Source organism: Fulmarus glacialis, unplaced genomic scaffold, assembly GCF_000690835.1.
Source record: "Fulmarus glacialis isolate BGI_N327 unplaced genomic scaffold, ASM69083v1 scaffold12850, whole genome shotgun sequence".
NCBI classification, from domain to species: domain Eukaryota; kingdom Metazoa; phylum Chordata; class Aves; order Procellariiformes; family Procellariidae; genus Fulmarus; species Fulmarus glacialis.
This window is the reverse complement of record NW_009189660.1, coordinates 35,087-47,746: the sequence shown is the minus strand read 5'-3', so window position 1 is coordinate 47,746 and position 12,660 is coordinate 35,087. Positions and strand designations below refer to the sequence as shown.

Sequence of the window (12,660 nt, the reverse complement as noted above, 5' to 3'; positions counted from 1 at the left end):
AAGGTTACATCAGCTTGCTGGAATAACATAGATTTTATCATATAGTCATTTATCATATAGTCACCTTAAATCTGTCTGCAGTTTGATTATACTGAGCTTACTGTCAGTCTGATTGTTTGAAATGATGATTTGTTATGGTACTTTTCCTACATATTCACCATAATTGGGATCCTACCCCAAAACCTCAGACATAACGTCAGTAGAAAATATTATTTCTATAAATACATACTACTCTTTTTATAAATAAATATATGCTTATTATTTTTATTATTATTTTGCACACGTCAAACTAAACGGCTTTACAATTTGCTGTATGGCAAAGTGCATTCAACTTTTCCAGTAACATTCTTTATAAAACGAATCATACAAAAGCCTGCAGGAATTCCTAGCGTGAAGATAGTGCCGCCTGAATTTTCCCATAGGCGGTGTTTAAAGTCGAATTGGGTTGTGACATTAAATAACACCATATGGTGTGTTCATTCCCTCCTGCTAGAACTAGATGCTCAGTGCAGTTCCAGTAGCATTTTACAGGAGTTGATTGATTTGGGGTGGGTTATAGGTTCTCAGAAGTTAGATGCTCTTGAAAAAAAATTAGTGTTTGTCTTTTAAATACCAGAAGCACAACATTTGCAAGGGCTGTTTGTATTAATATAAAACCGGGGCCACGGCTGTATGTATGTGTATATATAATTGTGTACGTATAAAAGCTGTGTCAAACCTGTTGAGAACAGAACTTGGAATCAAACTCTACTTCAAATTAACTTTTGGGGACTTGTGCAAACTATTTTTGTCCTCCAGGTGATTTTCTTTCTAAGGGGATGCCAAAAACATTAATGCAGACTATCAAAGCTCCGTAAAAGGAGTTTGCCATTTTCGTTGTATTTCTGAACCTTCAAAAATAGACATTAAAGCACCTGCAGATGCAGACAGTACATTCCACGCATGGCATGCTTTCCGGCATCCTTTCATTTTGATTCCTCCTTTTTTTTTTTTTTTTTTTTTATTACAGTTCTTTGAGGTTCCGTTTGACTCAAATATGAACAGGACAAAAAACAGACCACTGGTGCGAGGACAGATCAGGTAAGGCTATGCACACCTGCTCCGGCTAATGAGAAATGAGTCTTCACATTGCTTTTATCTATCTCCAAGCTTCTCTCTCTCTTCAGGTGACAAAAAATAGCAATTTCAGACAAAAGACTTAAGAAAGAAATGCACCTCTCTGTTCGTCAATATTTCTTCATGTTTATAACTTTCATGTGAGGAGTTTGGGTAATCAGCTGTCCTCTAAAATACTGAATTTCTCAAGACAGCAGAATCGGAGGGTTTTTAGTGGTTTTGTAAAGCACCATGTTGTCATTGCCTTTTCTGCGTGTTTAGCATAAAGCTGGGGTGAAAACTCACAATGGTGGCATCTTATGAAAATAACGTAAAAATTTGTCATCATTTAGTTTATCATCATCCATAAGTAAATCCCTCCCTCCCCTGCCCCCAAGAATTCCCTATTAGCATAGGGAATCCCTTAAAAAAAAAAAAAAAAACAAACACTTTCATTCATTCTGTTTTCTGGATTATATATCAGTTCAGTTTCTCAAAGGCTGTTTTCCAGCTAAAAAAGCAAAGTGAAAAAGAACATCAACAAAAAACTCTAACTTATTTGCAAACTAAAACTGAAGGCCCAATTCATAAATGATTCAACAAACAATTTTAGTATTGCATTTCCATGATTTGTGCCAAGGATTATTTATAACAAAATTATGTTTTCCCTTAGGCTTCTGCGAACAGTTGGTCCTATTTATTCTGTGTTTTATCCATCACCTTTGGAGGACTAAAAAAATGTGATGGATGAAATTACAAGAAAATTGAGACAAAATAGTAAAGTGAACCTTGGGGGTAAATTCACTCTCATTGTAAATAGTTAAAGCACTTCAATAAACTTGTTCCGATTTGTTCTCGAAGATGGTGCTAATTACAGATTCCTGACTTGAGTTAATTTTATTTAAAAACATATTTTAGGGACCACTGCAGTGAGGGCATCTGTTGTACATATAGTAAGTCAGCCTTAATTGTGCAGTTCAGAGGAGCTGCACTTCTGCTCCGCTTGAATGTGATCCTTTAGCCCTGAAAGAAGGAACACTTGTTAGGAAGAAAGATGATGGGGGGATTCATTTTTTTTTTTAATCATAGTCTACTAGCATGGCTTGCAGTGTTTTCTGGAGTCAAAAGTATAGCTGGGAAACTTTCTGTCAACTTTTGATTCAGAGAAAGCAATTTATTTTATACGTTTCCAGTGTCCTTAAACGAACTTCACTGTCATCTGAATGCACCACAGATTGGCAAAACCATATTTAACGGATTTTCTTACTTCCCCCCCTTCATATTTGCTTTCACAAAATGGTAATGTTGGGGACTTCATGTAATCACTCATCAATCTATCTACCTGACTGTCAACAGCTAATTTAAAGTTCTTTAAAGTGTCACTTACCTTGAATAATGCCGGTCTCGTTCCCTGTAGACCATTGAACATGCAGACCTTGACTGGGGTTATTTCTTCTGCGGTGTGCCAGAGAAGAATAATCCAGTGCAAGTGATCTAACCTTGTTATATTTTGCCATATATTCCCTGGTGTTCCTTGAACTCTTTCCTTCCTGGCTCATGAAATAAAACCCTTGAACGGTTATGCTAAAACTAGTCAAAAACAGACTAGACAGAGACGGATAAATTGTATGTAAGAGGCTGGTGTCTTGGGTCTGGGAAGGAGTCCAGAGAGTTTGGGGTATGTACAGAGTTCTTGCCCAAAATGTCTGACATTTGAGTTTTGACATTTTCTTCTCTTTAGCTGCTTCACATCATGAAATGTCTGGTGCATTTTTAATTCTTCTGTGTTACAACATCTGTGATACCCAGTGCAAACGAGACATCATTTTACGACCCGCCTTCATTTGCACCGTTTGTAAATATATTGTGATTTCCTCTTTCTCTCTTTCTCTCTTTCTCTCTTTCTCTCTTTCTCTCTTTCTCTCTTTCTCTCTTTCTCTCTTTCTCTCTTTCTCTCTTTCTCTCTTTCTCTCCCTTTTTCCTTCCTTCCTTCCTTCCTTTTATCCGTCTTTCTTTCTGTCTTTCTTTCCTTTTTATTTATTTTGCATAGTCCTTGTTACAGAACTGGTCGGTATGTGTAGCAGAGTCATACCAGTTTTTGTATGGTCCAGTCCTGAGCTTGAGATCCCTTTTGAAGAGTGAGAAGGTTGTTAACTCACTGCATCTCCTTGGAAAGGCTTTCGATGGTGGCTTTGATGTGAACTTCTGCCCACCGAGAAACTGCACTGAGACCGGTGACTTTTTTTTATAGAGGTTGTGGCATCATGAAGACAGTTCTTAGTCACTTTGAGCTTGGGCCAGAATCAAACTGGTAACTCCCAGTGAGAGGTCCTTGGTGTTACTGAGTCATCCAGGCCCTGGAGGAGCTGGCGTCTCTATTTTAGATAAGCTAATTCATGGAGCTGGCTCATTAGGAAATGTTACGCTGTTGTAGAGAAATTATTCCCATGTGTTTCACTTTGTGGCCTCCATTTGCAGCTTCAGCCCCAAGTTTAGTTAGGTTTAAGATCAGCTGTCAGTTCTAACTGACCTTGCTTCCAACATTTCTCTCCTTCCTCTCTGCCTGAAGCCTTTACTTTGAAAAAACAACACAACCCCCCCTATCTTGGCAACACTTGGGTGGGTTTGTTTCCCTGCACACACGTTCACATCGTTCCCAAGTCCCCACATCTGAACCTTTTCTACAAGTCGCTGAGGACTTGCAGTGTCCTTTGGCACCAGTGAGGAACCTCAGTAGCTTTCAAAGAAATGCTCCCTGGGCAGGGCTGCACCATGGAGTGCGAACGTCGTCATGGCCTCTGAGGTCTGGCTGGGGACAGAGTGTCATTATCTTACTGGTGACTCTCAAGAAGGGTTTAAGTTAGGCAGCTTTGGCCTGACCATCGCTGCAGGCAGCACCCTGTGAGCCAGGGGCCGGTTCTGCAAAGATCTCTGGAAGGATGGGATTTGGAAAAGCAATTGACCTCCATCCTTTGTGAAGTCCTCTCTATATTGCACCAACTTTATAGCTGAAATGGTTTAGGGCTTAGTGTGCCCCTGCTGTATGTATTTTATATCATGTGGCCTGGACCAAACCGTACAGGCAATGCCACAGAAGGACTCTGCAGAGCTGGGGTCTGCTCTACATAGGACAAGAGTACATATACCTTATTTGCCAGCCCCAAACCCACTGCTGATGCCCCCAGGGAATCTTCTGACACTGCTGCTAGATTTGTGACAAATAGCACCTGATAGTTCATTGACTGCTTGCTTTAAGATGTCCTATTTAATTTGTAAGGCTCTGAAAAAAATGTTCGCTTTGAGCAATGAGACGTAACCATCCTTATTCTCTATTCAGAGAGTAATCAGAGACATCCTGTTGCAAAAATAACAAGAGTAGACCCAAACACAGCATGCCACTAAACGCCATCCATCATTCCAGCCTGCCCACATGTCCTCCTCCCTCCTCTGACCCCTCAAGTCTTGTTTGGAAATACAAACAGCTTGAGATGTTCTTCATACTTCAGCTGCAGTGTTAAACTCATTAAGCGTATTTGCGTTTTGCATTATAACAACAGCTGATATTATTTTTCCTGCTATGAATTGTTTTTATGTCATTGACGAGGAAAAATTTCATGTGCTCACACAACCTGAGATTCGACTGAAATGGCAGCAGCTTTTTCTGGTTTCCTGTTGGATATGATTTATTCCCTTGCTTTTTAAGGTAATGGATTTAATTTTCCTGCAGATTAATTTAAATAAATCTCTAGTATTACCTGCAGTAGCTGAGTGAGCTTAGCCTCTAGGATGACAAGTGTCCTGCTCCATTATATTGTACAAAGTGACAGTTTTGATTGCCCTTCTACACAGAACTGCATACACTCTTGCTAAAAAGCAGCTGTTTTTATGAACTTGCAGTACTGCTGGATCTGCTGTGCTAAGCACTCATAAAAAACTTAATAGTTGTATAGGAATAGTTTTTCATCTTAGAAAAAATAAGTCATCAAACAGCATGTTCTAAATAACTAATTCATGACCATGTAGACACCTTTCAGTTCTGCTTCTGCAGTATTTTGCAATTTGCAACTATTCTCTGTACAAAGCCTTTGGCTTTGGTCTTAGCAGGGGCTGCAGTGTCCGCCTGGGAATGGGGCTGGGATTTCTCCCTTGCTTTACCTCCAGGTTTTGTGACACCCGGGCCATGAATCTTTGCACAGGCAGCATCAGAGGATGGTTCAGGCTGGACGGGACCTCAGGAGAGCTGTAGTCCAATCTCCTGCTCACAGCAGGGTCAGCTCTGAAGGCAGACCAGGTTGCTCCAGGCTTTATCCAGTCTTACCTTAAAAACCTTCAATATGGGAATAATATGCCATGGAATTTATTTTTATATTCTCCTTAAGCAGAATATTTGCACTCTCAAGCTTGCTTTTCCTTGCACATTTAAGAAGTGGAAGTCTACTAACTTGGCAGAAGGCGGCACAACACAGATAATGCCTTGGATGCTTCCAAAGAAATAAATCTTTGTGTTGTTTAGTAAATATTTTTTCCTAGAATCCCATTAACCTCCTCACTTAGCAATGCACAAGGAGCTGTGTTCTGTGTATGAGCTTCCCGCTTCTTAGGGCCAGGGTTGATGGTTATTGCAATTAATGGAGACAGTAATGCTTTTCCTACTAGTTGACGTTTCTGAGTGGAGTGGTGACTTTGGTCGATTTGAACTATAAGCCAAACTCTTGAAGAATCAGACCAAAAAGGGCTCCTAAGCTAGCAATATTTCTCACTGGTGCCTTGTATTTATGAATTGTAGTTATAATTGCAAATATGTAAGTTGGACATTCATAAACTGGTAGAAAATTGCAACACGTCAGACTTTCCCTATTTATTCAAAAACATATTGAGACTCAAGACTAGTTCTATGTAAAGCTGAGTTTTCCACTCAGTTGCCTGTAGTAGACCTACTACTACAAAGTGTAACAGAACCAGCCCATGCTGAAAAAATGTGTGCATTTTAAAAAAAAAAAAATCCTCCTGTAATCACTGTTGATAACTCTGTGTAATTAGCTTGATTCTTTGCTTGCTAACACTAATGTAAATCAGGAATGTTTCTACTGATGTTAGTGGAGCTGCACTGATGTAAGTGAGAGGAAATCCATGTCCTCAGCTTATGCTGAAGCCTGCATTAAGCGTTTAGCCAGCCCTGTTTTAAGCCAGCAGTTTAAAACCTCCCCAAGGGTTTCAGTACAACTTTGGTTCCCATTTAAAGATCAGCCTCTACTTAGCTGATTGGTCTGCTCCCTTGGGTGGTCATTTCAGACAGGTTTCGTTCTACTTAGGTTAAAACAAATAAAACAAAACCTCCATAAATCTACAGTTCTTCAAGAATAATCATTTTTAAGAGATCAGATGCTCGTTCCCTGCAGGGAAACATTCCAGTATTTTGTTTAGAAAATACCTCATTTTAAAGGGACTGCCCTGAGATCTTTTTGAATGATAAAAATGTTTCTTTTTTCAGTGGGAGGCTTTCCTCTTGTTTAAACAGGGCACAATTCAAAGCAGACACCACCACGGCAGCCTTTTCAAGCATTTTTTATCCTGCTTGTATTCAGGCTTTATTATTTGAAAACAAGTAAATGCATTCCTTCCCCACCACCACCCTCCTGGCTTCTTTTTTTTTTCCACCCTCTGTTTTCCAGGAGCTGTCATTGACTGTATTTGGTAAACAAGAAATTAAAAAGGCAGCTTTATATTTTTGACATGTACAATTGCTTGTAAAAATGTAGTCCTTGCCTTTTGAACAGCGGGGTATTTTTTATTTTTTTCCTGGCATGGCCACGTCACGGAGAGGTGGGGGGGGGGACCTTGAGGCTAAAACATAGTTTAATGAGAATAAAACCCACATCAAAGGATGGACTAATGGAATGATATAATGCTTACTGTGTCACTTTCCCAAAGGGGATATGGATGACAGTACTTATATTTCAATTATCTATTCACTGCCTGCATAGGATGTTGATTAAATGGTTCTAAGGTATTAGAGTCCTTTTGTAGAATTCACAGAAAAATGGTGATACTGCACATTATCCTCAGATCAAAATGTGTATTAGCAGGAAATTATGTAGCTCTAACTACATATATATTTTGTTTCTTAGGGCAATAAAGAGGGTTGTTTTAATAACTCTAACATTACATTCAAATTCGTTTCAGTTGAAACGAAGAAATTGCTAGCTATCCAGCTAGCGCCTTCAGCTCAGTCCTCCTGCCCGGACCTAATTCTGCCGCAGCTCAACGGAGACATTCCTTTGCAGGCAGCTCTGTTTGGTAAATATAAATCCTGCGGAAACACTTGACCCCTCACGCCTTGCTGCTTTTCAGTTCAGCCGAGAGGCCTTTACCGCCAAATTATTTATCCGAATCTTTAATTGCACGTGGGACAGTTGATAAATCGGAGTACATTGTACATCGCCCCGCGTTAGGAAACATCCCAGATGCTCATGTATAAACCAGGAGTCACGGTGCATTTGGCTAAATAGCTGCTCCATCTGCTTGTGGGGAAGGCTGCGGAGAAGTGATACGGGTTCCTAATGGAGTTGTCTTATCCTCTCATGTCAGCTCCTCGCCAGGGGGTAGAGCCCCGTGAGCTGGAGGGAGCCAAGCTATTGTACACTAATCCTTCCATCTTTGTGTCCGATACGAACGGGCCTCTTGGACATTAGTTGTAACCCTTGACTCTTTTCTTTTTTAACTGGCTTTTCTGCATTTTCTTCATTTTCTTCAAAGGTGATGTTGAAGTGAGTTTTCCCTCTTATGCTGCGCAAACAAGCAAAAATAAAGCTCAAAGCCCAAGATCTTTTCCCCAACTTAACGCAGTGTTCTCCTGGTGGCTCTTTTTCCCGTGTCTGTCAAACATTTCAGGTTCATGTTTGTAAATTTTGGCTTAATGCAGTCAAAATCCCCACACTTTGTTCCCTGTATTAGTATTGAACCTTATCTGGTTTAACCACAACAGCATCATTATTCAATGTGTGCCAAGTGTTGTAGGAAATGTCACCGCTCAACAAGTCCATTACGGAGCTGCCTCTGATTAGAAGCTGCTATACCCTGAGATCTGTTTACAGTAAGTCATGTTAGAAGTGCATTTCTTTCTGTGAAGGACAGAGTTTATCATGTCTTATGCAAGTTATAACTTACATGTTATCAACTTCGCGAGTCAGATATAAAAGAGGTTTTTCTTACACTTTAATTAGCTGCGTTAACACGGATGCTTGCTCTCCAGTCTTTACGACTAGAAAAGCTGCATTCCTGAGGTTGAGATATGTGGAGAACCTCTTTGATATGTTCTATTTAATTTTTTTTGCTAGGGACATAGAATCACAAGGAATATTATATTATAAATCATGCTGTAAAGGAGCGTGTAAGGAGGAGTGACTCATATCGGTGCCCGTGTGTGACAATAATTATGTTGTGTTCATGCACTTTGATGGTACATGAAGGGGTTTTCTTCCCACCAAACATTTGTAAAATATAACTCCAGACGCTAGCTGTAGATAAACTACCAAAATAATAATGCGGAAATCCCAAAACACAACCATTCTCATCCTCTTCACCTCTTAGGTGAAAAATAGCAACTACTTAAGAGCATGCTATAGAGCATTAAAATGATATCAATATCAAATGCATCCCTGCAATGTTGCAGAGGAATCTGCAGATAGGCAGGAAGGATCTGACTTAAATTGCAATTTGACAGGCTCACCTCCTCGATTGCTCTTCCACTGAATGGCGTCTAGAGCCTGATTCTCCTTCCACTGCAGACCATTGCTTCTTGTCCTGCTTTCTATGGCTGTAGCAAGTAACTTCATTCATTTTTATTGCTCTTGGGAATGTATTTAGAGTCAGTGATCTTGTACCAAGAATAGCTGGACTATCTTTTCTCTTTTTTTGAGGAACAGGTTGATAAATACCCTAGAACTTCAGTTTTCTCCATCGTAATGAGATTGAGAACTGGCCTGAGACTTCTTTACCCACTGCTTTCCAAACGTTGGCTGAGGGCTCAGCAGAAGCATGTGTTAGATTTAATCACTCTAAATCACAGAAAAAATGTTTCTGGAGAGACCATATTATCCATCCTGTTTGTCAGCTGGTCACTGGTTCTTAAATGAAGAGAGAACTGAGATTTTGAAATAAAATGAATGAATCACTTAACTGCCATGTTGTAAGGTTAGGTTTGTTAGGTTAAAGAGGAGGATTTAGTTAAAATATGGGGGACATTTTTCAAATTTACTGTAGGTTTGTCTTGTAAGCACTTTAAAAAAATATTTACATTCGTGACTGCAGGGAAGCTGTGAATATTATTATTCACCCTTTCACTCCTACCTAACAAAGCCATATAACAAGGAGCGTGCTAATGCTCTGCAGGGTTGCTTAGAGTTGTTATGATTAGCATTCTGGTGTGCATAGCAAATATAAGAAGAGCATAAACATTTTGTAAGTACGGATCCTTTTCGTTTTTAATTTTTTACTTCAAGTGAAGTGACGAGGCCCATTTAGAGCTTCTGCTTAATAACAAAGGGCAGCATAAAAAGTTTTATTTCTGTCTGAACGTGGTGTTCGTAAACTGCAAGTCTCCCCAGGGTTTGCTGAGCTATCTCATCCCAAACCTGTGGTTGCTTTGGTCTCAGTCCTTGCACCCGTGAACAGTGGAAGACCAGCTCCTGGCATCATTTGCATGGAGTTAGACTGGTAAAAATGAGAGCAGGATATGTTTAGGAGAAAGTTCCCTGCTGAGGGTGGGACTCCCGAGTTCTCTTTTTTTGGCTGAGTTGAAATCCCTCTTGTCTCGTCGTAGCATACCCGTCGCGTCTTTGTGGAAACTTTTAGCAAAATCGATCGAGCCAATTTTGATTTACGCAAGCATAAAAAAGAGACATGTGTCCCTTTCAAGCTGAAATGATTCTTTTAAATTAGCCGTGTTTGTTTATGATAGTTTTAAAGTCCCTCGCTCTGGCAGGGGAGACAGAACATCTGCAGCTCGGATTCTTGAGGAGCGAGGGGAACTAATTGCCTCCAATTTGGTTAAAATACAGTGTCGATTACGCTTTTATACAATAGTGATACACAGCCATGACAGGGCAGCTCCATGCATGGGTTGTTTCTTCATTGGGAGAGAAATGAATTGACACAGACACGGGATATTTTATCCTACTCTGTATTTATTTACCTAAGTACACTTCTGAACAAGTGTATTAGATAGCAAAGCCAGAGCTGGATTGGCAGTTCAGCACCAAAACTCAAGAAGGCAACTCCATGACGAGACCCAGCCAGCTATACGTGTTTATCCATTGCTGAGCTCCATATATGCCAAGTTCTCACTCTATGACATAGCTTGGGAGATTTAGACATCACTCATTGAATCCTGCCCCGTTTCCCTGCTGATGGTCCAGATGTCATTCAAAACCACATCCAGGTTGGTGCTGATGGCCCTGGCTGAGCCCTGTGGACAAAGGAAAGGTATTAGGGGCAATTCCTTTCACAGAGATTTGCATTTTAAAGAGGTTTATTTGAGGTTCACGTCTGTGAACTCTTCATCTGGAGACACAATGCTATGGTGTTGAACTCTGGATTTAAGTGTGCTTAAATGCTTCCCATTAACCCAGCTCATTAGGCTTTTTGGGAGCACCTACAAGTTTCATACCTCCTCTTAACACAGAGTTCCTCCTCAGCTCAGGTTTTGTGTTACAAGTTGGTTTTAAAATTTTTTTACTGTTTTCCACACTGTTTTTTTTTTACATTTGGGGAAAAGTACTGTGCAATCTGAGATTATCAACATCTTTGTCATAGTTATTACCAGAAACCAAATCACAGAAAGCCAGTTACAAAAACATAAGCAGGCAGAATTGCAACAAGTGTGTTCTGGCAATCGTAAAAATTGTGGTCCCCAGTTGAAGGGGATTTGGTATAAAATTCAAGACTTGTAGTGCATGTAGAGCCCGATCTGCCACAGCAACACATTTTTGGGGATGAGATACCAGACATTGACAGAATGCAGATACTACTTCTCAACCTGTGAAGACAAAGTTAAATAATTCGTTAAGAAAAAAAACCTGACTTGACGAAGCTCCCCTGTTTGCACCTCCTAAAGGACCTCTTGTCAGTCTTCAGTGGTAAATGGTAGGTAAGCGTGTATTCTGATATTTGGAGTTGATGGGGAAAAACTGAATTCCCAATTAAAGGTGTAATTTAGTTTCACGTTTTCGTTTTAAAATACATCATCCTTCATCCCTTGTCATGAGTCATGAACTTTCTTGCATGGCTGAGAGAGAATAAATGACTATCAAGATCTTTCTCTACATTTTTTCCCTTAAAATAGTACCATTTTAGCTCATTGATAGGTATTCTTCAGTTTAATATAATCTTTGCAAGATTAAGCCTCAGTCAGCAGGTTCTTGGGCTTTTCATAATGTTCAGTCACAATGTATCTGTGGAAGATGATATCAAAAGTGAGAGCGTGGATTGCTTGTGTTTAGTAAAGCTTCTGACTGATGCAGAATCAGTTCTACATGAAAGAAATAAAGGAGTCTAGCAATATGTCCGTTCTGCCAATGCTAAAGCTATTTTTTCCTTTTAGTTGGAAAGAAATATCTCTCCTTGAGACTAATTCAATCTGTAATTGAAAGTTGTAGTTGAATATAAAAATATTTTGTCAGTCACACTTTGAGCCCTTAAAAAAAAGATATGCTGCCAGAAAACTATACTAATTAGGGGTCATAATGCATCATCATGGTAACCACTTTGATTTAAAATTTCAAATCTGAGTGTGGATGTTTTTTCTATCAGGTACATCCCCAGTCTGTCTGTAGGACTCTTCTGGAGTTTAATCTAGTGTCTTTTGAAAAAAAATCAGAATCATTTTAGAAAGGTCATTGCGATGAAGCTACTGATCCAGGCAATGTTGTTCCAGTTTCAGTTTCCATTAGTGGTGTTGTTATTAGTATAGAACTTTTACAGCTGACGATGGTCATGAATATGGTTTTTATTACTAAATATATAAATATGCAGCCTGAAAGGATTTGTGTGGAAAGTTAAAATTTAATTTCACTGTTGGTAGATTGCCATCATTCAGTTGTCTGCCATGATTACTGATTGGTTTTGAATGCTCTGTGCCTTACTTTGAGCTTAGAAGCTGTATGAGTGGTTTTTTTAACGTCCCATCAAAAATAATTTCAGGGAAGCTACCGTTGCTATTCAGGGCAAAATGTGCCTTTTACAGCCTTCTGGCTCATTTTTCGCAGTCAGCTGACTATGGCACTTGCGCCAGCAGACGACCCCACTGCTGGTTTCAGGCATCTGTCCATCTGGGGAAGCAGAGCTGGAAATTACGCAAATGCAATCCAGATGTGTGCTTGAAGGAGATGGGCCTTCTTCCCCATTACCTAAGTCACAGGATCAGGAAGGCTTCTGTGCAGTCATATGTTGTTGCAGTGCGTAACGTCCTCAGCTCCTTGTGTCTCTACCAAGTGGGATGGGATTGCCTGGTGTAACTGCTGGGGTTAATGGCCTTCCTTAATTTTCGTGGTGGATCTCTAAAAGCTG

At 39.9% G+C, this 12,660-nt stretch overlaps 1 protein-coding gene across 1 annotated transcript in view; it reads left to right on the top strand.

Moving 5' to 3' along the window:
* Positions 1-1,009: 1,009 nt before the first annotated feature.
* Positions 1,010-12,660, top strand: part of LOC104080554 (protoheme IX farnesyltransferase, mitochondrial-like) — a gene marked incomplete at its 5' end in the record, with an annotated part of 31,968 nt that continues 20,317 nt past the window's right edge. The window contains one exon of the mRNA XM_009582977.1: positions 1,010-1,080. Within this exon, the coding sequence (XP_009581272.1) occupies positions 1,010-1,080 (71 nt within the window). The remainder of the gene's footprint in view (positions 1,081-12,660) is intronic.